This window comes from Gallus gallus, chromosome 2 (assembly GCF_016699485.2).
Source record: "Gallus gallus isolate bGalGal1 chromosome 2, bGalGal1.mat.broiler.GRCg7b, whole genome shotgun sequence".
Lineage (NCBI taxonomy): Eukaryota > Metazoa > Chordata > Aves > Galliformes > Phasianidae > Gallus > Gallus gallus.
The window spans coordinates 136,850,500-136,875,406 of NC_052533.1; the positions used below are offsets into that span (position 1 = coordinate 136,850,500).

At 45.8% G+C, this 24,907-nt stretch overlaps 1 protein-coding gene and 1 long non-coding RNA gene across 23 annotated transcripts in view; one reads left to right on the forward strand and one right to left on the reverse strand.

Annotated features, from left to right (window-relative positions):
• Nucleotides 1-24,907, forward strand: part of ZHX2 (zinc fingers and homeoboxes 2) — a 67,919-nt gene that overhangs the window by 36,061 nt on the left and 6,951 nt on the right. For 5 of the 22 annotated variants that reach the window (XM_046938286.1, XM_015283161.4, XM_040695947.2 and 2 more), the window contains one exon: nucleotides 22,113-24,788. In XM_046938286.1, the coding sequence (XP_046794242.1) occupies nucleotides 22,292-24,784 (2,493 nt within the window). In that variant the 5' untranslated portion in view covers nucleotides 22,113-22,291 and the 3' untranslated portion in view covers nucleotides 24,785-24,788. Of the gene's footprint in view, nucleotides 1-13,511; nucleotides 13,627-15,314; nucleotides 15,472-16,575; nucleotides 16,888-22,112; nucleotides 24,789-24,907 lie in introns of all 22 variants that reach the window. The other 17 variants (XM_046938287.1, XM_046938288.1, XM_046938271.1 and 14 more) reach the window with 12 other exon arrangements.
• On the reverse strand, nucleotides 6,153-16,582 carry LOC121109912. The gene is made up of 2 exons (XR_005857651.1): nucleotides 16,146-16,582; nucleotides 6,153-15,484 (listed from the first exon to the last, which is right to left on the reverse strand). It is a non-coding gene; the product is annotated as an uncharacterized LOC121109912 (long non-coding RNA).

Below are 24,907 nucleotides of genomic sequence, written 5' to 3' on the forward strand. Positions count from 1 at the left end.
AAAATACTGAAATATGATTTGCAAAGGGAAATAAAAGCTCTGTTACAGATGTGAACTGCAGTAGGAGAGCTAAACTGCCAGGTCCTGGCTCAGCCTCAGCAGCTCGGCCTCCTCATGTGCGTGAGCCGCAATGCAAGGTGCTATATGGGCTTCAATTCACAGTAAGCCAGCAAAAAGGCCCAAGCTGGCACAAAGGACACATCTCCCCAGTGCTCAGAGCTGCTGCAGCTACAGGGATACCCAAAGCAAAGCAAGACCTAATGCCTGTTAGCGGTTTAGGATCCATGCACACACTTGGTATCACAAGTCAGTAAGCTGACCCCAATCCCCACCTCAGTGATCTTTAAGATCCCCTCCAGCCTAAGCCATTCTGTGATTCTGTAAGGGCTGTTTTTATATTAAACACATTATAAAAAGGGCAGAAATCTGAGCATCCCACAGCTCTCGGGTAATGTGTAGTGCTGCCTATTGCAGCCCTGAGTTGTGCTTGGGTCTGCTACCGTAGAAGCTGTGCTGCTTCCCTTCCTAAGAGAAGCTCCAAAAGCAATGAAGTGTACATTTTCTGCGTGTCATGGGGATGGCTGAGTATCTCCTTCCAGCCACGTCTGGCTGAGTAATTGTGTCACTCAGATGAACTGCTGACTGTGACGAGAGGCTTGGGTGAGTGCTGAGGTGGTGGGGAGGCTGTGGGGCAGCCAGACGTTGTGCAAAGCCACCAGGGCCTGGGCCTGCAAAGGTGGGAAAGGGTCTGGAGGGCAAGGACTGAGGAGCAGCTGAGGTCTCTGGGTTTGTGTAGCCCAGAGCAGAGCAGCTGAGGGGAGGCCTCATGGCGGCTGCAGCTCCTCACAGGGAGCGGAGGGGCAGCGCTGAGCTCTGCTCTGTGTGACAGCGACAGGGCCCGAGGGAACGGCATGGAGCTGTGTCAGGGGAGGGACGGGTGGAGGTTAGGGACGGGGTCTGCACCAGAGGGTGGTGGACATGGAATGGGATACACAGGGCAGTGGGCACGGCCCCAAGGTGCCGGAGTTAAAGAAGTGTTCGGACAACACTCTCAGATGTAGGGTTTGGATTTGGAGTGGTCCTTTGTGGAGCCAGGAGTTGGACTCTGTGATCCCTTTGGGTGCCCTCCAACTCAGGATGTTCTATTCTGTGTTCTTGCTGGTTGTCAGAGGAGCGCTAGGGGTGTAGGAAGCAGACAAGGAAAGCTGTTCAGTTGCAGTAAGCGCAAGGTGACGGTGATACACATCTCTCTTTTCAGCAGAGAACAGCTTCAGTGAGACCAACCAGCCAAAAATAAATCCCCCAAGATGGACTCAGTGCCACTCTGCAGCAGCAGTGCAGCATGGTCAGGGATGCAGTGAGCAGCACTGGTGACTCCCATACAGCTGAGTTGCAGCAGGGGCTTTGTGTGGCCGGGGTTTCCCTCAGCCCCCTCCTGTACGATGTCTCTGCCAGGGCTTGTCACCACCTCCTGAAGCTGCCGCTTTGTGCTGTGGCTGCGTTTTCAAATCCCCTTCTGCTTGGCTGCACACAGCACACTGCACAGCTTCTGGGCAACCCAGCTGCCCTCCTGTCCGTGCTTTTATTGCTTTCTCAACCCAGTGCATTTAATGGCAAGTCTTCAGAGCAAATAATAAATAAATAAATAAATAAACAGTAAGTTTAGCTGGTGAAGTACACCTGCAAATCACAATATCTGTGTTCCTGTTTTTGACGTCGCCCTTCTGCAGTGCATCTCCCAGCCCATGCATTGCTGCACCCATCAGGTCTCTGGACGGCAAGAGAATTGAAAATGTTGCTTCTCCTCCTGAAAGCCCCACTGTGCTCCGTGGTGCATCAGTAGCACTGTGCTCAGGTGTAGTGTCCTCTTTTGTGTCCACCTGAAGCACAATACCTTCAGATGCAGTGACGGTGACTCACTGGGATCTAATTGTGCTTTCCTTTTCAGATATCACCTCACATATTTGAGCAAAGGAGCCAGCTGTCCTGTTTGCCTCGGTGAGGGTGAGGGCAGTGTGGGTGGGACACCTCCATGTGTCCTGGAGTTGTAGTGGACACCGCTGGCTCTGTGCTCTCTGTGGGGCAGAAGTACCATCAGCTCTTTGCCTTCACTGGGCTAAAGGGACTGAACAAAACGTATCTGACTGAATGAGTGGAAATTTGTTAGGTTTAACCTTCCAGCAAATTTGCCTGCAAGGCAAATCACAGACAGTAACACTTGGTGCTGCTTGTTGTTCCTGAGCCACCAATTGTAAAGCATCTAGCTTATTGCTCTAAATTACTATTTTTATCATAGTATAAATGGTTAGTAGGGCATCTTCAGGAGTCTGTGTTGACTCATGGGGACAGCAATATTTAGCACACCATTTTTTTTTCTTTTTTTTCTTTTTTTTTACCTTCAAAGCAGTTTACAGCTGGTAATCCTCCTTTAAACTGAGACAGGGGAGGTTTAAGTTAGATATTAGGAGGAAGTTTTTCACACAGAGGGTGGTGACGCACTGGAACAGGTTGCCCAAGGAGGTTGTGGATGCCCCATCCCTGGAGGCATTCAAGGCCAGGCTGGATGTGGCTCTGGGCAGCCTGGTCTGCTGGTTGGCGACCCTGCACATAGCAGGGGGGTTTAAACTCGATGATCATTGTGGTCCTTTTCAACCCAGGCCATTCTATGATTCTATGATCCTCCTAACTCTGCTTTGAGGAAGGAAACGGTATAAACTCTTTGGGGCAGGGATTGGTGATTGTTTGTTTTTGTAGCACTCAAGCTGGAACTGGGGAAAAGCTGTTGGTCTGGGAAAACAGTCTCACTATAAAAATCCTACATCGTATCATACAGAGAAGTCATTCTACAAGAATAGCTCAGAAATGCTGGAGAAGGTATTGGGATTGGGATACTCCCAGTGCTAACAGTTAAATGGTATTCTGTCTTTCTCAAATTTATGAAAAGCAGTTTTATCTGTCTCGAGAGGTTTTCTTTTGTTGTCTAAACTTCCATAAATCTACATGGGAGATCTTCAAATTGGATGAGGACTGTGTGACTAACTGAGGCATTTCTGAGTTAAGTTGTAACATGAAGCGTAAGAAAATAGAGGCTCTCTTGGCTGGTTGCATTAGTGGGATATATTTGAACCAGTGTGTTGCATGTCATTAAACATATGGTGAATCACATCTGACACACGTGCCAAGAAGACTCTGAGATAATGGGAGCAAAATGTCATTCAGTAACAGTATTCACATAACAGAGTAATTTCCTGGAATATAATCTACAGGGATTGTGAAATTAAATTTGAAAAAAAAAAAAAAAAAAAAAAAGCATCCTCCTTTCTATGCTGCCCTTTGCAAAGTAAAACCATCAGAAATTGTTAACTCCTTATTTGTTCTTGCTGCAGTGTATGGCTTCCCAGGATCTATTTGATTAAATGCCTTTGCATGTAGGTGTGTTTTGTGTGCAGTTGAGTGTACAGCAAATCTGTGCCAGCACAAACAGCGATGTTCTCTGGGGATCTTATGCACCTTAAGAGAAAGTACAGTCTCATCTAATTGTTGCTAACCTATCCTAAGTCTGCATTAAGAGATTACTGAAGTTGTAGTGTAGGGTTTTCTGAAAGCCAGGCTCCAAATCTGCTCAGCCTGTGCCTAATCTGTGCTTCAAACCTTGACTTCTGCTCCTTGCGAACATTCTTTAACTTCATCAGTGTTAGACAAGTGGCTAATTTATTGGGAACTCTTACAGGCTCCAGTCTGTTTGCACAGTCCTTAATGAATTAGATTGGAAAAGCACCGTGGAACAGTCAAAGAAAAGCAGAATGTGGGTGCATGGTCTTGCCTTTTTTGTAATCCTTTTGGAGGAGGATGCCTAGGGCATCTTTTCATCTATCTGTAGAGGTGCAAATCACCACTGTTGTAAATGGAGTGAAGTGTTTTATCATCACTGCGTTAGCCGAGGTGTTGAGCCTTGGGAGCAGAGTTGGGCCTGGACAGCAGCGAGGGGGTGTGGTAACTCCTGCTCTGGGTTCAGGTGGAGAGCAGTGTGTAGGAGGCTGAGGACAAAGCCATTCCTTAGTTATTCTCCTATTCCCCTCTGTCCAGGACTTTTCTAGCCCCTTGTTGCTGCCTCTTCCTTTCTGTTCTCCTGTCTCCTGCCCAACCCTAAAAACAGCAGAGGTGCAACCCAACACCTGCTGTTTTCATCATTACCTGCAAATCACCCTTTTTCCCCACTGGAAGACCCTCCACTATCATCCATGCAGTGATACACATGTACACACACATACAGAATATACTTTCAACTCCACGAAGATAAAATTTGTATTGAAATCATATATGTAACATCATCAAAGCTCCAGTTTAAGCAGGCCAGATGGAAATGCCCTTCTGACCTACTGCCCATTAGAAAAACATATCTGCAGCTAGTTGTCAACGGGCTGCTTTCTTTTCCTTTCTTTCCTTTTCTTATCATTTCTCTGCTTTCTCTTCATAAGAACTTCAGTGGCACATTAAAGAGATTGCAGGCACTTTTCATCTTTCCCTTTTTTTCCCCAATTTTACTTCTTTCCAGCAAGCCTCAGGGATTTTTTTGGTGGTTTTTTTTCCCCCATTATTATTATTCTATTTTAAAGTGACTGATTTATAGCTCTTCTACCTCCCGAGTACAACTGACCCTCTACTGAGCATCTTCAGACAGCCCTTCTTTTGAGTCACTTGGGACTGGAAGCAGAGGGCTCAGTTCAAAGGTGCTTCTTTCCTGGCACTATTTACACCCTACAAAAACAGTGATGGCGTGTGCTGCTACTGTATAGTTTGATATACACCAAGCATGTGTGCACCTGCATGTTGAAACAGGGTTGTCCAAGGAGGAAAGACTTGTATTTCACTAACACCCCCTTGATTTCTTACTTCAGAACTGGTAAGAAATCTCAAATCATTCTCTTCCCCTCCTAGTATGGTTTTGGTGGGTTTCTACTGTGTGTGGTTTTGATTTTGGTTTTGATGCAAGCATCAGACAGTGCTTTGGTTCCTCTGAACCACTGGGGCTTAGATCCCATCTCAGGTTCATGTACATGGGCTAAATGTCTGGGGGTCAAGGCTCTTGGTGGGTGGCATTCCTGGGATGTGGACAGGGAAGGACATCTTTTGTAACCCCGCAGCTTGGGCCATGCCATTGTTCAGCTTTCAGAGCACTGAAAAGGTATCTTTGGGCAGTCTGGAAAGGGGCATTTTTCTGTTCTTGCCACTGGATAGCAACACTAAATTGTCCAGCCTTCAAAGGAAGAAAGTTGAAATGCCACAGTGGCTGTCCTTCATCCTTCCTAAAGGATGAATCCAACAACACTGATTTGCCTTGGTGGAATCTATGTTGGTCCAAAAAGACTGACCTCAGCAGCTAGGCTAATTTATTCTACAAGCAAAGTAAAATCTGTTCTATCCTTGCTCTGAAAGAGTAAGATCTAGAACTAGAAACAAGGGATGAGAAGAACACAGAGAGCCCTTTGTTCACTCATCTATCTAGACCTAATGTTAAGACTCTTAACTCACTCATGCAACAACAGTTAAGACAGAAGTCCTACGGACAGAACCCTTGAACTTTTGGTTAGTGCCACCTTTCACTGTTCAGAAACAGCTAGGCATGCTGTGCTTGAGCCTTTGCAAGTGGCAAAAGAGGCCAGCAAGCATGTAGACATCGGCTTCATTCTGCAGATTACTCAAGCCAGGGTGACCTCCTGACCTGACATGGTTTTGGTGTAGCTTATTGATGTGTATTTCAGTATTTGGAGGGGTTTGGGAACTGATTTCAGCAGCCAGATCCGATGTCTCAGCAATGTTGTGTGTAATTGTGTTTCGTTTCATCATATTCCCTTTATTTTAGTATGTTATGAGATGACTCATAACAGTCTCTTTAATTTACTGATGCGAGGCCGCAGAGATACCAGAGGAATTGGATTCACTGGGTCACATTGGGCATGATTGCCTCCCAAGGCAGGAGCACCCTTCCTCCCCAGAGCCTCGGGAGCATTGCTGAAGGCCACACAGAGCAGGAGCTACCTGAGTAGTTTCTCCTGTTCCTTCTGACCAAGCTTCCTCAACCCCTTAACGTTATGGTGGGGATGAAGAAGGCAAAAGACATCAGAAAGGAAGCAGATCATAGGATGGTTTGGGTTGAAAGGGACTTTAATGACCACCTAGTTCCCGCAGCTGCAGGCAAGGACTTCTTTCACCAGACCAGGTTGCTCAAGGCCACATCCAGCCTGGTCTTGAACACTTCCAATGATGGGGCATCCACAACTTCTCTGGGCAACCTGTTCCAGTGACCCTTCCATGAGAAAAAGAAATCATGGAAAGGAATTTTGATTGAGATAATGCTTTGAACACTCCTTGGAGATGTGGTTTCAAATCTTTGTCAGACCCAACCTTAAGCACTGGACTATTGCTTCTTCTCTTCCCACTTTATTTGGTTTTTGGGGTTGGGTGATTTCGGATAACAGCATCAGCTCTTGCCTTTTTTTCAGCCGTGGAACATAGTTTTCCCTAAACCTCAGAAACTGTTGTGCAACTAAACTTTCACATAAAGCCTCAGGAGAAATAACTCTAGATAGCTCCAGCCTGGGTAATCTGAGCACTTAGGGCAGAGTCTTGCAGGTGATAAGATAGAGAGGGAATGCTGTTGGGAGGGAGGAAAAAGTTGGCTTGAGTGCCAGCTTTGGATCCTGAGCAGTTACACAATGGATTTGGCTAGATAGCTAGATTGAAGAATATCCTAAGATGAGGTGTGCCTGGAGGTCTCAGCTCCTGCCAGCATGTCAGGGTGCTGAATTCCTAAACTACTCATTAAAGGGTTAGGGAGAGGGGGCTGTGTCAGAGAAAGACTTGTGGTTGTGAAGACAAGCTTGAAAGCATAGCGAGTGTTTAATGGGTGCTGAAGCCACAGCAGGTCGGTGCTAGTAGTGCAACACATCCAGTGGTATCTTTGGAAGCACCAAGGGAGCTGGGCTGTGTCCTCAGGCTGGAGATATTGCACTTCATATGGTATATGTAGACCATCTGGGAGCATGGTCCAGTTTCCTTAATTCTGCTCCCTTTTGGTGCTGCAAAGGTAGTTTTCCATGCTGTTTGGGAAACAAAATGCATGGACCATGCTTTACAAAACAAGCAGATCAACCAACCTGCAAATGACCAAGCAGGTGTTCAATGGTTTGAGCTGAGGTTCTTTCCCTGCATGTCCTGGTGGTGGGATTGCCAGGCTGGCCTCAACCACCAGAGATTTTTTTGCATGCTCTTTCCCTGCCCTGCTTCGTTTTGCAGTGAGGTCCATCCAGAAATGCACACTTAGAGCTGATGGGTTGCCATGGCAAGAACTGCCACATTGCACCAATCTCAGAGCAGGGTTTTTGTTGGTTGGTTGCTTTAAAGAGAGAAGTTTTCACAAACATTGTAAAACTGGGAGATGAACTCAGTGAACACAAGCAGGTCACAAAATCAGTGGCTTTGAAATCATACAGTTAAGGATCTTTTTACTCTCCTTCCTCCCTTGAAGGAGCACATGTGTTTTGGCAAACAAATCCTGAACATCAGCATCTTGCTGAATGTCAGTGACTGGTTGGTTGGAGCCTATTTTCAGCACACAGGAAAGGAGGGAGGAGTGTTTGCTGAAGTCATTGGGAATGAGTGCATGCTCTGGTTGCTTTGCTGCAGACCTGTTTCTGGCTGTTTTCCTGCTTTTCACGCTCCGTGGCCCTGGTAGGCAGCACTGTGGATTAGTAACATACTGTGTCAGAGGAGACGTGAGCCTGAACTTCTTGCAGAACTTTGCTGTTAGCATGCATGGGCTGAGTGGAGATTATTTCAGTGCCAGCACCATGCAATAGCGCTCCAGTTTGGGGTTCTTACGGAATGAGCGCTTCATGAGCTGTTGCTGAACGCTTTCCATGATGGTTGTGCTCAGGGTTTTGCTGAGTTTCCATCTCCATTTGGCTGCAGAGGCAAGCAAGAGCTGCCCAAATCACCGGTCTTTTTATTTGAAACAGTGAGACTTAGCACTTCTGTCACACCATCCCTCTGCAGACAGGGCCGGAGCCTGCACTTGGCGTGGGACGTGGGCATGGGTTAATGCTTTCCTTCTGACTTCTCTTTGGCCTTGTTTGAAAATTTTAGCAAGAAGATAATCCGTGAGTGAGGCAGGCGAGGGAGAGCTTCGGGATTAAAGCAAGAAGTGGAGGTGGGGTTGGAAAGAAGCTTGAATTGTACAAAAAGAGAAGAAAACTGAACTAATGAGGCTTATGGGATGTTACAGACTCAAGCTTGGGTTGCTTTCCTTCTGGCGGTGTGGAGAGCAGCAGGAGTGCCTTCCGAGTTGGTTCCTGGTTTTGTGCTTCTGCCTTCCTATGGCTTCTTTGCATTACATTCTGCTGTCATCTTTTTGGAGAACGGTGGTTAGATTTTCTTGCTTTTGGGGAGAATCGATTATGTGTAAGAAACTACTCAAAAATAAGTTCTTCAGATACTTTTTAGTGCAGCGGAATTGCTCAACAGGAGACTTCTGACATGCCAAAAGGCGACGTGAAATAATCAATTGACCTTGTAAGAGGCGACTGAGACACATTCCCCCAGGGAGATGTTTTTCATGTGCATAAACCAGCCTGGATTTTTTTCAACCGAGATCCCTCCTACTCACCAGAAACAGGAGAAGAAGAAGCCCAGTTGAAAAAAAATAAAAGGATTTAGACAGATATTCCTCAGTAAGATGTCGCTGTAATGCGCGGCTCCCTTCTTCTGCTCTTCTGCATTTCTGAAGTATTGCTCAAGAACCATTGTTACAGTTTGTTCATCTGGACGTGCTATGAAGCAGCCCAAGGGGGATCCAGGGAGACAGAAAGGCCAATACTTGTAATGAGTCCATGCAGGAAGCAGTGAGTATGTGGAATTAAAGCGTGTGGGAGGAGACAGGAGGAGGTAACTGTCAAGTACGCTTCATCATGCTTAAGGTGTCCTGATGGCAAACGTTTACACTGGTAAGGAAGAAATGAATGGGAGGTTTTGCCAATTCTTTCTTCTTGTTGTCATTGACAGTTTATTCCTTGGCACGGTAGTAATCTGTCTGGGTGAAATATTGTCCCTCTGTGGTTTGGGAGTGTAAGGGGCGTTCCAGGCAGATGCCAAAGCATCTGAACTTTGGCTGTTCCAAATCAGAGCTGGGTTTGGAAATAGGGACTGGTTTGTTCTGAATCCTGTGATGTTTGAAATGAGAAATGGAAGAAACAAAGCGTGTCCTTCTCTGTGGCTCTCTCTGTGGCAGAAGTCTGTGAAGGTGTGGATGATGCAGTCTGATCCTATTTCCAGGTGTGTCTCTTGACTGTGTTCAGAACACGATCAGATCTTTTGGAACTTCATTTCCTTCCAGAGATGCCTTTCACTCCCTTCTGCTTTTTTCAAAAAGAAGCACTGTTTCTTTTGAACGCGTTTTAAATGATTTGTGAGTGATCCAGCAATCATCTCTTCTTTGTATTTCACAGTGAAATTAAAACATAGAGACACTCCCATGCTGCAAAATCCCACTCCTTCCCAGCAGCATCATCTCAGGCTGTGCTCGTCCTTCCCTGCCCCACCTTGGCATCTTTTCCTGGAGCTCCCATCCTCAACCCTGGGACACTTCTTGCCCTCTCTGCATTCAGGGCTGCATTCTGAGCCCCACTGCACTGGCACACACACACACATACACACACACATACACACGGGCTGGCAGATTTGATGCAAATGGAGAGATGTGACACAGAGGAATCACGTTAGCTCAATTTATCTGCCATTAACACGGCCATGTTCCTGGCCTCTGAAGGACAAGAATGTACCTGGAAATCAGAGAGTCTTACTCAGGTGGTTTTGCTGCAGCCTGGTAGCAAAAGTCCTGTGAAGAAGAAACTGAGGGCAGAGCTCCGGCACTCACAGATCTATCGTGTGCTGCTCAGTTGGAGTTTGCAGAATCCATGCCCCAAAAAGCAGTGCCCGACTCCCCTCTTTCCCCTCCGTTCTGCAGCGCTGCCATGGAAAGCGGGAGGTGACAGTGCAGTGGGGGGAGCGCTTCTGACCCGGCCATGGAAACCCAGCAGTGTGTGACAAGGGGGAAGGATTGCATTGTGCACCCAGGGCCTGGCGTGAACAAAGGTCCTTTGTGGCCCTGCCAAGTGCTCCCAACAGCAAAGCGTTGCAGTGTGCAGAGGGCAGTGGCTCTGCCCTATGACAGATCTGAGCAGCAAAGGGTGCAGGCAGGCCCATTCCCCATCAGCAGGCATGGGTTTGAAAGGCTTTTAAGTCTGTTCTTGGGTATTCTCAGAAGAGTTGTATGTATAATCTGCGATTATCCTCAAGAAAATAAATATTCATCTTTATTACAAGGTTATTAGTTGCATATTAGCATATTAGTTGGATGACAAGTTCGAACAGTGGTACAGAACAAGAATGTGTTACTTCATGAATAACTTAAGATTATTTTACAATTATTAATAATTATTAATTTCAGGCTTTAGATGGAGTAGACATCGGGGGCATCAGTGATGCTTCAGCTGGCTTCTGATGATAGACGGTGTTTGGTGGCTTTTGGTTTTGTGTTAGCTGCCCTAAACCCCAGTAAACTGAGGGAAATACTTTTGTGGCCTGCTGTGGAGAGGATACACGCAAATGTTTGCAAGTCTTCTATTTAGTGTCTCTTTACCTCTTCTGCTGAAGGTGTTGTAGGTCCTCTGCCTCTATTACACTGTCCATAGGATTATACTAAAGCAAAGTGTTTTGTGTGGTATGAGTTTTGGGTGGGATAATTGAATCCGTGTTGAAAACAAAGTGCTGAGATAAGAATGGAAGCCAGTAAGGTGGAAATGATGTGCAGAAGTGATCTAAATGGGAACTGCAGGAGATGAAGGACAGAGGTATAATAAAACAACTTCAACAAGACAGCAGGTATAATAAGACAACTTCAGCAGGCATGGTGTGTGATAATGGTGATGGAAAACAGTGGCTGAGCATCTTATAGAGGGTCACTCCTTCAGTTTTTGACCTCAGAGCTGACCAAGGAACTGATTAAAGGATAATGTGATGCACACTAGGAACACTGAGTTTGTATTACCAATAGGAGGAGAAAGGCTGACCTTGACTGAAAGGTGTCGGGGTGGGCGTGGGTCAGCTTCAGGATTTTCAGGGCTTCCAGAACCATCAAGAGAGAGCAAGTATATTGAATGAGATGTTGTCATGAGAAGGTCTTTGTCACGTGCAACAGCCCCCTATAATATTGGATTTTCCAGAATTTGGCCAAAAAAGAAAAAGGAAAAGTGCAAGCTGTAACGTTCAAGCAAAGGAAGACCAGGAGGAACTGTTGCAGCCTGGATAGCTGCGTGTTTCTGCAGCTGCAGAAGAACTTCCTCTACACTTTCAGCTTGTGTAAGGACTGAGGGAGGCTTGGCACCATCAGAAGCAGAGGGCTTCTCTGCAGCCTGCATGCAGAGCCGGGTGTCTGTGCTGTTGGGCCTGCTGAGTGGTTTCTAAGGGAAGGCAGATAGGTCAGGCCTTTGATCTTCAGACGTTTGCTTCCTGCCATGAGCCCGCTGGGGTGTGAGAGTTGGGGTTGTTTTGTGACTTTGGTACTTGTTCACTGGGCCCTAAACTAAGAGTCCCAGCTCCTTCTGCATAGGCTGTTAAATGTCTTTAACTTGTGAGTCAGGAAGATCTGAATTTACAGAAGGATGGAACAGTAGCCTGGAGCACAGACATACTGGGTATGATTTCCAGCCTTGCTTACTTCCCATGTGCTCCTGGGTAGGCCATGGTTTTTTGCAGTCTCTGCCCCATCACATTTGACAGCATCAGGCGGTAAATTAGCTTGGCCATTCAGTGAAGCCTCAGCCACAATGTCTTCATGTCTTAATTGCCCATCTGAGCAATTGGGATAATGGTGCTGCCTTAATTCACAGCCCTAGTGTGAGGATTCTGCCTCAACAGCTGTAAGGCCATCAGACAGTGGGCTGATGGATCCTCTGAGCACCGTAGGTCATTAACTACCCAAGGCAGACTCCTGCATGAGGGGAAAGAACCTAGGAAAGCTACCTGTTTTACACAGTGGACATCACATGATTCCTTTTTGAGAAGAAAAACCTCCAAAAGAGGAACTACATTTTATCATGGTGTTAAGTGAGTCCTCTCTTGAAACAATCAATCCTTTAAACAGGTAGAGCACTAGAAAATTTAAGATGTGACAGGATGAGAGTGAGCCTTCTGTACACCAAGATACACAGCAGGGGGCTTGGAACTAGATGATCTTTAAGGTCCCTTGCAATTTAAGCCAGTCTGTGATTGCCTTTCTCATGGCTGGGAATGGCAGAGAAGTGACCTGCTGATCTTACACTGGGTTATTGTCTCTGTCTTGTTTTGGAGAGAGGACACCAGCTATGGTTGGAGAGAAGTTGCATCAGATTTAAGCAATAAGCTGTATTTTCCCAGCAATAGTGGGGAAAAGAAGATGTCTCAAGTGCCTTATCGGTATAACGATTTATGAGAAGCCTCTTAAGTAGAGATCCAGGTTGGGAAACACACCTCCATCACCTGCCAGCAGTTTAGGGTCATTCACCTGAACTTGGCTAGTGAGCAGGTGATCTCATGTGACCATGAGCTGCCAACCTGGCAGAAGCATGTGTGTTGGGGTCTGTTTGCACTCCCAGACCAATACATGGCATTTCAATGTGGGTCACCTGAGTTTTGCCTCCTGAGTTCATTAGAGTATCCAACCATGTGAGTTAGGCCAAAAGCTGACTCTTCATCTGCTTAAAGTTGGCGCTTTCTGGAAGTGTTTGGAGCATCAGATTGGTCTGACTTCCTCTGGCTTCATCTGAAGGATGCTGAGTGTCCAGGTTCTGTGAACACCTGGCTGGCAGTTTCTGGGGTGGTTGAAGTTCCTGCTTCTGGAAATCACAAGGTGAAACATTTCTGTTCATCACTGTGCAAGTCTTTGATACACTTCATACTTCAAACACGATGGTAGCTTATGACATCGTAACTCAGGACTTTCCCTTTGGATGGTGAATATTTTTAGGTGTTACGATTATAAGCAAGACCTGATGTTATAAAATGGGAAACTGTTCTGAAGCCTTTTGTGGTAGTGCCAAGGTTCAGACTGCAGTGTCAATCTGAAAGGCATGAAGTGATAGCCATTGGGTTCAACAGAGCATAGGCAAGTGGAAGTGGAAGTGTGAGCAGGAGAGAAGAATGGCATGGTGTAGGGGGCAAGGTTAGAGTCATTCTGTGGGAAGGAGATGTTACATCAGTCTGTTTATAGCATTTTCTCCTCTGATCTCCTCATCTGGGAACGTGAAGATACACAGAGAAGCCCTTGGGGGTGGGGGAAAAGGGAAGAGGTGCAGTGAGTCACCAGCATTATAAATCACAAACCATCTGCGTTTTTCTACCACATCTTGAATGAGTCAAAGGGGGAGGTGTGCAGCTATAGACACGCAGGTTACTAATGTTGTGTGTTCCTCGTTGAGCTCCTTCCTCTCTTCTGGGAACTCCGTAGACTCCTTCAGTGCTGCTGCTGTGTTGGATGAGGCTGATCCAAGGGATGCTCCACGTGTCGGACAAATAGTGTTGGCCAAACATCCAGTAAGTCAGCGTCTGTCATTCAGACTCAGCACCCTGGTTGGTACCCAGACTTCTCCTTTCTCTCTCCCTCAAACGTAAATCTAAACCCAGCTGAGGAATGGTCACCGTCCGTCTCCTGCCCTCAGCCCACATTCCTTCCCCTCTGTCAGGTCCTCTGGGCACTTCTCCCTTTTGTGCTGTGATGTGTGCTGCCTGTGCCAGAAGTGGGATTTAGGGACTGCTTTTTGATAAATTAAAGCTTTCTTTTTAATAACATTAGAGCTCATTTCTGTCCTGAAGTCTTGCAAGAGGAACACCCAGTATGCGCATGTGATTTTTGTTTTCCCTTTGCAATTCACTGGCAGAAGTGTTTGTGAGTGCCTTAATTTTACTTGAAAATTTTGGTGCTTGGCTGGGTACTGTGATTCCCAGGGCAGGATTGACTGCTGAAGGAGACTAGCAGTGTGAGAAGTCCTGAAGCAGGAAAACTTCTGCGTTGCCACTTAAGTTTTGCAAGTGTGTAAAGAAACTAAATGCTTTGATTCTCTAATAGCCTGTTTTCTTCCTGCTCTGCAGACATTTAACTGATGGTGTCCCTCTTAAGTCTGAACAAAAAGAATGCACAATAATATATGAAATCTATAATAATGTATACAATACATAACTGCCTAGGTGACCATGAGGTAGAAAGAGGTAGAAAGAGGACCAGACATTGCTGTAGGGGTTTAATCTGCACAACTGGGAAATAGTTTCTAGAAGTTGCTTGAGCGAAGAGTACCACTTTCAGCCCCACAAGGAATCCTTTGCTTAATTCATAACATAACAATAATAATAATAAATTACCTGAATATCCAAGCAAAATAATCTGGTTTTAATATGTAAAATCAAATGTGACCACATGCAGATTTTGGCCACGTAGCTGAAGGTACTGTGTACAAATAATTTTTGTTCTGTGTTTGTGAATTTCTTGACCTTCCACCACATGATGCTGGGTAAGACTCAGTATGAAAAATTACTTAAATCCAGCGACTTTAATCCACTCCAGTGAGGAGGATTCGGGGAGCTGCACAGACAAGTAATTAAACTAATTAGAATGAATGTTGTTATAGCGTCTCTATTTCTCTCTTAAGAAATCTGTTGCTTTTTATTTCTCTCTGATGAACATGCAAGTACCCACCCTACAAGCAGACATGTTGCTGATGAGAGGAGATAATTTTGACACAGTGCGTGACTAATCTCTGGAACTCACTGCCTCTGGAAACCATTGATGGGGGGTGTTGGAAGGAGGCTTTACCCCCGGGCGGGTATTGAACAACTGCTCTTGTATCCAGTGGCATTCTGGGGGTGATTCATGTGTCCTGTTGCTTGGAAGAGGCCACTTGACGTTTTTCCCTCCCCAGGCAGAAAGCAAGGCCCCAGGAGCACACTCACTGGCACCTTCTGAGTTTTGAGCCTGGGCAACCATAGACACTAGAGGGATTTTAGATCCCTTCTTATCACGTTCAGAAAACGCACTGGTGTCCATTGGGTGACTCCAGTGGATAGCACCAGCAAAGCCATATGTCCAGTAGGACCCTAAAACCTCTTTAGGAAGCACAAACTATGAAGGAAAATGGCTTTCCCCAGGCTGTGCCAAGTTCATCAATCAGTGGGAGATTTGGCCCTTGTGTCCCAGTTATGGTTGCCACATGCTCCATTTGGTCTTCAAGCTGTAGGCTGCCAACTCGTATTCCAGAGGAGGAAGCAGTGGCCAGGAAGTGAAGAATCCTGTCTGTGTTCCTCATCTCCACCACAGGCACGGGACATGACCTCAGGCCCATTGGGCTTGCCCATCCCATCAGCACTGGAGGGTGATGTCTCCCAAGGGTAAAACCTGTCTCTTAAATGGGACAAGCAAATGTTGCTGCAGTATAAATATTGAACCAGATGGTGCTTTTCATTCTGGGTGGGTTATTCTTATCACTTTCTAGAGAGCAAAAATGCTAAAATCAGTCCTAGTCCAGATTTTAGCAACTAGCGATAGGACAAAAGGTAGTGACCTCAAGTTGCACCAGAGAAGGTTCAGGTTAGATATTAGGAAAATACTCTTCTCAGAAAGAGTGGTGAGTAATTGGGACAGATTGCCCAGGAACATGGTGGAGTCACTGTCCCTGGAAGTGTTAAAAAAAATGTGGCACTAAGGGACGTGGTTTAGTGGGCATGGTGGGATGGGTTGAAGGTTAGACTAGGTCACCTTAGTGATCTTTTCCAATATTAATGATTCTATGATTCTAAACTTATCGTAGACTCGTAGAATGGCTTGGGTTGGAAGGGACATGTAAGATCATCTAGTTCCAACCCTCCTGCTGCAGAGCAGGATCAGGTTGCTCAAAGCCCCATCCAGGCTGGCTTTGAATGCCTCCAGGGTGGGGGAATCCACAACCTCTCTGGGCAAAAACTTAAACTTGCATTTAAAAAAAAAAAAAAAAAAAAAAAAAAAGCCAGTGTTTGCAGATGAGGACTTAGAATAGAAAATTCACAGCACACAGTGTTCAACTTACCCATTCCTTGGATGGGATTGGCCACTTGCATGCATACAACCAACAGCACAGAAAGCCCACAGTTTTTGCCGTGTCTTTGGCTTTGCAAGAATGTGAAAGTGAGCGTTTTAGTTTAGCGAATATACTGTGAGCAGCATACTCTGAAATATGTCTAGAGCAGGGTGCTGGTTAACACAAGTTGATCTAGGAAGGCTTACTGAGATTTTCTCCAGGGCACCTGTGTTTTCCGGAGTACTTTTGTCCATGTCTTTCCTCTACATGGCGGTTAAAGAGAAGCTGAGATGTAAATGCAAAAAGGCAGCATTTGTGTGAATGGGCTTTGGCACGTTGTTCTCCAGGTTTTTCTCTTATTGTTAGCACCTTTTGAGCCATTTCTTTGCCACAGTCCTTCAGTGTTTCGTGTGTAGTGTTTTATGCATGCGTTTTTCAGATCCTTTTGGTGGCTGTGCTGCAGGCATGGATTCCCCCAAGCTGGGCATGCATCACGTTTGCATCTGCCCCACTTCGTGGAGGTATTGGCACCCAGTTTCACAAGTTGTGTTGACGTGAGTCAGAAGTCCTGGAGGCACTTTGCTTTGCTTTCACCTGTGAAAAGAAAGAAAAATCATGAATTGCTTCTCCCATGTAGGCAGAACTTCATGGCCATCACACACATTACCATTGTATGCGGCACCTGCCACGTGTATCTACGTGGTTATTTTCTAATTAGAAGTATCTACAGCAGCTCGTGAGAACTGAAAAGGTATAGCATTCTCAAATTTATTTTCTTCATGTCTCAAAATATTATTGTTGTGGCAATCTGTATACCTCCCCATCAACTTTGTTCTACTCAGCTTACAAAGAGCAGTGGAAGAGTTAGACCTCTTGGCTGCTCTCACTTAAATGCTGTTTAAAAGCTCAACTCAGCAGTTCACAAAACCTTCCTTTCTTTCTGTGGTTTCCCTTTTGTGAATCATTACAGCCCTGATCCATCATGCAGGAATTATTTGCCCTGGTTTGCTTCTGCTTATTCTCCTTCATGTAATTAAGCAATGTTTTTAAGTGTATTGTCACAGTGGAGACCAACAGCATTTTTGCTGTGCTAGCTGATATGCTTTTTGATAGTGCTGCAGCAGCTGCATGCTAAAAACAGTTGTAAAGCAGGAAAAACATCACCCGAGGCATGTTCCTCTTTGCACCATGAAATAAATCTCTCTCTCATCTCTCAGCCTTGCATTTGTAGGAGAATAATACTACTGCAATGTTAAGGATTATGAGTTTGGCCTCTGATAGAGAGCAGAAGAGCAGCTCTGCTGTACCATGCACCTTCCCACCCCAGCAGCCTCTACAAGTGTGGAGTAAAAGGCCATAGAGGGGTTATGGGGCTGTCCAGCAACAGCAGTTCCTCCTCTGAGCCAAACCATAAGCATGACATTGGTTGTAGTCAACTGGTTTTTGACTTGCTGCTTGGTAAGGCAGGGTAATATTCAAAAACATGGGGACTTATGTCCTGTGTCCTAGCTGGAAATGACTTGGTGGAAAATCACAAGCATTGTAGCAGTTTTTTTTTTTAATTAACAAAACAAAAAACAAAACCACCCGAGAACAGTGAAGATCCAATTGCACTGAGTGGGGGTTTCAACCCTTCCAGTCTCTTTTACATCTATTTCTTCCAACCTTGGAAGTGAGGTGCAGTGTGAAGTAGTGCCATTTCCCTTAATGGGTTTCCCAGCATTTTTGATTTGACATTCCTCATGTTTGGAATAGCCTTCAAACAGCCTTTCCCACTCTCTCTCATGTTTCTGGGGTCCCTAACACCAAAGCCCATGGGGAACAGCTCAGCAACAGGGAGTTCAACCTCTATCTGAATATTTGCTTTTTTTTTCCCCTTTGTTTTTGTTTTTTGGTGTGGGAGTAGTATAGAAGTGTGTACAGGCACGAGGAAAAGGTAGGAGAGAGTGAAAAGATTGCAAAGTCCAGCACAAGAAAGCTTTGTGATTTATTTTTCCAGCTGTCTACATGAACCATGCTCTTTGTAAGGCCAGTGCACACCTGCAGCTCTGGTCCTGTTAGTACCACTGGAGCACGCAGGTTGCATTGTTTTTGACAGCTCTGAACTGACGAATGCACTGAGACAGAGCTTTACCAAGGTGAAAGTTCTTTCACCACCCAAACTTTCTTCACTTGAGAAACCCATAGAGGCAGAAGATACCTTTCTCTGCTGGAAGGTGGCATTCCTACCCAAGCAGACGTTTTTTCCAGTGACAGGCAGACCTGAAAACATGGCTTACTTTCCCTGCATGGTGCTCTGCAGTTTCCCAGCCTCGGAGCCAGGCAAGCAGCAAAGGGATCTGGCATTGCTCTGCTCACGCACCAAGTCACCACTGAGTTGCCACTTTGTTCTTCTGCCTGATGCTCCGGAGCCTTTGAGCTGGGCTTTGAAAGATCAGAGAGCTGTGGCTGGGTTCGTTTGTTAGCTCTTGGAAATTAAACAAAACCAGACTGGGGCCTCTCTCATAACCATACTTTTTGAGCAGAGATGCTGAAAAGAACACATTGCTTCTGACCTACGTGCTCCCATCATGATTGCTTTGCAGAAGCAAAGCAAACTGAAAGCTCCTGTTGCTGCAAACAGTCTCTGTGGTTTGCTTTGGAGCTGGTTCACGGAGGCAGCTGTCTACTTGGAGGCGAGTGCTTTTGGTTTTAACCTGGCTGCCTGTTGCTGCTTCATTTAAAAACAAAAATTCAAATTTAAAGCAATAACATGAAAATTTTTTATGATCTTTTTTTCCCCTGTTCAGCATGACAAACCCCACAGAAGATAAGGCAGGGCAGCTGCAGGGGCAAGGGCTGCCTTTCTCTGTGCTTGGGAAAACTGCCACTAGCACATCTGTAGCCATGCAGCGTGGTGACAGCAGCCCAAAATTGAGGTCACTTGTCTTGATCCAACCCATGGATTTAGTGACACAGTTTGCCAGGAGAAGTCTGTCCCTGGTGCAGCCCCATTCATTGATTACTGGGTGTGAATTTTGTCCCTTGGAGCATGGTAAACATGGGCTAGGTAGTGAAGGGTGACTTGTGTTCCAACCTCGACATGGTGCTTGCTGAGCTTTGGTTATTGCTGAGGAGTATCTTGTGTCTCCCAACAAATGCTGGGAGTCACCGCCAACTGGAGGACCAGCCACCAGTGGGTAAAACCCAATGGTTTGTGCAGTCATTGTGTGTTTACGTTGCCTGTCTCTCAGAGCTGTGGTATGGCTGCTCCATGTTCTTCATTAGAGATCCAGAGCAACTTCACATGGGTTTATCCCTAGTGAGGCACTCACCAAGGTCCTCAGGGGACAGTGGCTTGGAGGTCTCAATAAACTCCTCGCTCACACAGTTGCTGGGCCTCACTTTCCTCCCCCTCTTTCAGGAAGCTCCTGGCATTGAGGTTGAAGGACAAAGGTGATCTGACTGGTTGTGGTCTCCTAAAACTTCCCTTCTGAAAACAAGCATCTTGTTCCCATCTTGGGTTGGAACTCATTTGTTTTGTTCTCGACTTCCCAAACTATCCACTATGGTGGATAAGGATTCCTATGCGGCGGAAAAACTATTCAGTGTGTAGAGTTAGCAAAGCAGTTAGAAATATAGAAAAACACTGTGCCATAAAACAGAAACTGCGTGTAAAAATTTCTATTAAAACTGTTGTTGACAGAATTTTTCACCCATCCACCTTGTATATATGTTTTGGAGAGAGCTTGGCCTTCGCTTAGTGTCAGAGCATCCTTGCTTGAGGCTGATCTTCATGTCCTGATGAGAGGTGAGAGTTTGGCACAGCTACCTGACATGGCAGAGAGCTTGCTGAGCTTCCAGAAAGTCAACACATTCAACATTTTTAAGAAACATTTGATTGATCCAAAGCAGTAACCTAGATAGTTCTTTTTCTCCACTCATTTTCTCCCATCCCATTCCTTTATCTTTTTGTTCTCAGCCCTTTCTTACTTCTTTTTTGGGTAAGAAGGGGGTGATAGTGAAATATAAATAAGCCTTGCTCTGTCTTTGATGCCTTTTGACTTTCTTCCTTTTGCCAATGTTGCCGCATGAATTTTGCAGAAGGTCACACATCAGAAAAGGAGCAGACCATTAAGTGAAGCAGCATGGCCTGGGTAGCAGAGAAGCAAAGGAGCATCAGGGAGCTGTGCTCCATTCTCATCTCCACCACCCTTTTCCAGGATGAGGCATTGCACTTTCCTTCCCTTGTCTACAAACATCAATGTCACAAGTGCAGTGGGATCTGCAGGGCAGAAGGAGGTGACCCCATTACCTGCACCTTGTTTCCAGCAGCAGCCTGGCTTAGGCAGCTGATCCTGCACCCTTCTTTCACCTTTTGACCCATTTCAGCCAGATCTGATACAGGGAAGAAGCATCAGAGATGATTGAAGTTCTGCACACTTCATTAAAAACGAGTGGGCAGGAAGAGGAGTGTTCAGACAGTTGTGTGTTTGTGTTTCTGATCCCATCTGCAGTGGGACACAGCAAGCCATAGACCTCAGACAAAGTACTCTGTGGGAGGATGATTGTGTGGGTAAATAGAGGGGAATTTTGAAGGAATATGTGGAAATAACAGAATATTCAGTGTAATCCAGTTTAAAGGTCAGTCAGCACAAATCTGCAGAAAACCGGGCATCACTTGTTCCACTGTTCATCTACTTGCTTATTATTAAAAGGGATATATATATATACACTTTTTTTTTTTTAAAGAGAGAGATGGCAGAAACCCAAAACATGGGTTGCTCGTAGGTGCTGATGCTTTGGGTAATGATAATGGCAGCCCATAAGCCCTGGTGCCCCCCACATCCCATCCCATGGATGGCAAACAGTGAGTTTCCCATCAGGCCTGGAAGTGTTACAGATCCAAGCCTGTCTGATCAGGAGGAGTAGCAAAGTAGAATCAAGGAATCATTAAAAAAGGTATCTTGTCAAATAGGAGAGTTATGTCAATTTATTTTTTTGAGTGATGAGACTGTTACAGCTACTAAATTACACTCCATCCACTCAGTCCTGATGAGCATGGATAGATCATAACACAGCCAGTGTAGTTTTTCTTCCTTTGTGGTTATACTGACTGATATTGACTTCGTATCCTTTTAAAAATACATATTTTGATGGAATTATTACATTTGGGAACTCCAAAACCACTTTATTGTGTGAATCATGCTTTAAAAATGGATTATATTGTTTAATTCTGTAGGCATTTAAGTGCACAGATCAGGACTTGATGGGAATATCAATAGGGTCACAACAAGGGACCCTATTTAAAAGGTATCTGAGGGTGTCTTGGACCTTTGCTAACTGTCTGTCAATCAATATTTGGGGAAAAGTGGTGTTTTAAGGAAACTTTCATTCCAGAAGAGACTTGATAGGCCTCCACTGATCTGCTCTAATCAAGACACAGACCTCTGAAAACGCTGATTTGCATTAACGCCTCTCTCTGCCTTTACTTTTACGAGCAAGGCAAGCCCCATAGCTTTATTTAGAAATCACCCATCATTAGTAACCACAATCATTTACTAGACATATTTACAAGGTAAGTGACAGTGGGAAGTAATTAAGTTTAATAATCACACTCAATTTCAAATCTGCATGCTTCAAAATAATAATTAATAGAAACTACAGCTTCTATAAAAAGGTATAGTATTTATAGCAGCATCTGCTTTCTTTCCCAGCTAAATGCATTGACTCTCGTGGAGATTAAAACCTCCTGTCTGTTCAGCTTCCCCTGTTTGTTTCAAAGCCATTTTCTACCTGTGACACACTTCACTGTGAATTGTCCACTTTTATTCTTTGTGGACAGATTTTTCCTCTTAAGTTGATGGGGCGAGTAGCAAGAGGAAGAGTTCAGCGTTGTCCAAAATGGTATTGTAAATGCACCTATCTTGAGTGGTGGCTTTCTGCAAAAGCCATGTTTTACAGATCAGTGCCTAATGGGTGTGCTTTGTTTCACAGGTGTCATGCAGCTGATGTGAGCTGATGGTCACAGCTGGGGCTGAAATCCTTTATTAAACAAAACAAGAGTCAAGCAAACAAGGAAGGTTGGAGCCGTTCACAAGATCTTTCCAGTTTATTGCTCAGCCTGTCAAAGAAGTTACCTTCTGGGAGTGCACCTTCTGGGAGCCTGGCCTGCCATGGCTAGCAAAAGAAAGTCAACAACTCCCTGTATGGTGCGAACCTCTGAAGTGGTGGAGCAGGAAGTCCTGGAGGGTGCAGAAACGGCTAAGGAGAAGGGGCCTGGCACACCACAGCAGGATGCTAAAAAAACTTGGCCTTCAGAAAGCTCAGTGAAAGAGTGTGAAGTGGTTGAGGCTAAGCCCCCTGCTGAAAATCAGTCTAAGAAACCTCAGGGTGGTTATGAGTGTAAATACTGCCCTTACTCTACACAAAACTTAAATGAATTTACAGAGCATGTTGACACTCAGCATCCGAATGTCATTCTCAACCCCCTTTATGTCTGTGCTGAATGCAACTTCACAACCAAAAAATACGATTCTTTATCTGACCACAACACAAAGTACCACCCAGGAGAGAGTAACTTTAAACTGAAATTAATTAAACGCAATAACCAGACTGTTTTAGAGCAGTCCATTGAGACCACCACTAATGATGTCACCGTCACGAGCAGTGGGCTAGAAAATGCAGAGTGTGAGGATTCACTTCATGGGGGAATTAGTGTGAGTAAAACGCCAATGATGAAATTGGGAAAGCCTAAAGGGGAAACCAAGAAGGGTCCCAAAAAGCCAGAAGAGGGAGTTACAGAAAACCACGTGGATGGTTCTCTCCCCCGCATCATAACTGAAGCCACTGAAGCTATCGCGTGTATAAACGGAGACCTTCTCCAAGATGTGTTAGCTCACGTTATGCCCTCTGTACAGCTACCACCAAATATTAACCTTGTACCCAAGGTCCCGGTACCTCTGAACAGTACCAAATACAACTCTGCACTGGACACTAATGCAACCATGATTAACTCCTTTAACAAATTTCCTTACCCCACGCAAGCAGAATTGTCGTGGTTGACAGCAGCATCAAAGCATCCTGAAGAACAGATCCGAATCTGGTTTGCTACGCAACGTTTGAAGCATGGTATCAGCTGGTCACCTGAAGAAGTGGAAGAGGCAAGAAAGAAGATGTTCAATGGTACTATCCAGGCAGTCCCCCAGACCATCACCGTCCTGCCAGCTCCTTTGACAACTGCAAAAATTCCCCCTCCTATCATCCAGACAGCTTTGCCTTGTCAGATACTGGGCCAGACTGGTCTGGTTTTAACTCCTGTTTCAAATGGGTCAGCAGTTTCCTGTTCACCAATCACACTTGCTGTTGCCCCAAACCAGGGACAGAAGAGGACAATACAGACCCTGTCAAACGTCCCTGAGGCCAAGCGACCTCATGTAGTTCAGATGCCTGAGAGTCCTGCCAAGCTGACTGCTGTACCATTGACACCTGCCAGCGAGCGAAAAAAGACCAAGGAGCAGATAGCAGAGCTGAGGGCCAGTTTCATAGCAAGCCAGTTTCCTGATGACACGGAAGTCTACCGGCTGATAGAGGCAACGGGGCTCTCCAGGAGCGAGATCAAGAAGTGGTTCAGTGACCACAGGTACAGAAGTCAGCGGGGCATCGTGCAAGTTGCTGGTGATGCTTTAGGGAAGGATCCAATAGCACCTTCACTGGGCCGACACAGCCGCTCGTTCCACCCATATGCAGATTTTGCACCCCAGAGGTTCAAAGAGAAAAGCCAAGAGCAGCTCAGGGCCCTTGAGGAGAGTTTCCTACGATGTTCTTTTCCGACCCAGGGAGAATTGGACAGGCTTCGAGTGGAGACGAAGCTGAGCAGGAGAGAGATTGATTCCTGGTTCTCCGAGAGGAGAAAGATAAGGGACAGCATGGAGCAAGCTGTCTTGGACTCAATGGGATCGTACCGAAAAATTAAGGAACAAGGAACTCCCAATGGTGCAATAAGCCAAGCAGAACTGATGAACAGCTCCCAGCTCCCCGGTGCTTTATCGGGATCCTCTGCCACACTTAAGAAAACCCAGGAGCAAATTCATCTACTGAAAAGTACATTTGCAAGAACCCAGTGGCCAACACCACAAGAGTATGACCAGCTAGCATCCCAGACTGGGCTCACAAGAACTGAAATTGTTCGCTGGTTCAAGGAAAACCGGTCCTCGCTAAGATCGGGGTTGCTTAAATGGGTTGACCAGTACCAGCAGCAGTATGCTGATGGTCATAATGAGCAGAATCAGAAAAAGGGATCAAAACTCATTGAGAGTCCAAAGAATGGTAATGAGGCGTCTCGGCAGCATTACCAGGAGCACAAAAAGCTGAATGAAGAGAACGCGGGGAAGCTGGTGGTGAGACCAAAAAGAGACTGCGAACCACTGAAAGACTCTTTGTTGGGGAATCAAGCAGAGGGTACAGACAGGTTGGAGTGCAACAGCCACGACGGACGCGAGGAGAATGAGGAGCACCCGGTGGAGGTCAACTGGGTGGAGGTGACGGTGGGCGAGGATGACGCCGCATCCGACTGCATGGACACGTGGAGCCAGGCAGCACCTGAGGGCCAGGCAGAAATGGCAGACTTTGACTCTGAAAGTATATCTGGAGACACTGCCCACGTATAGACAGGTAATGCTTGGGGTATCCTGCTTCTCAGAGCTGGCCTCACTCTGGGGTGCTTCCAGTGTCTCATAGCCCCTTTTCAGTGCAGATCCCTGGAGCTGGATCCTGGTGCCTGCTGAGTGCCT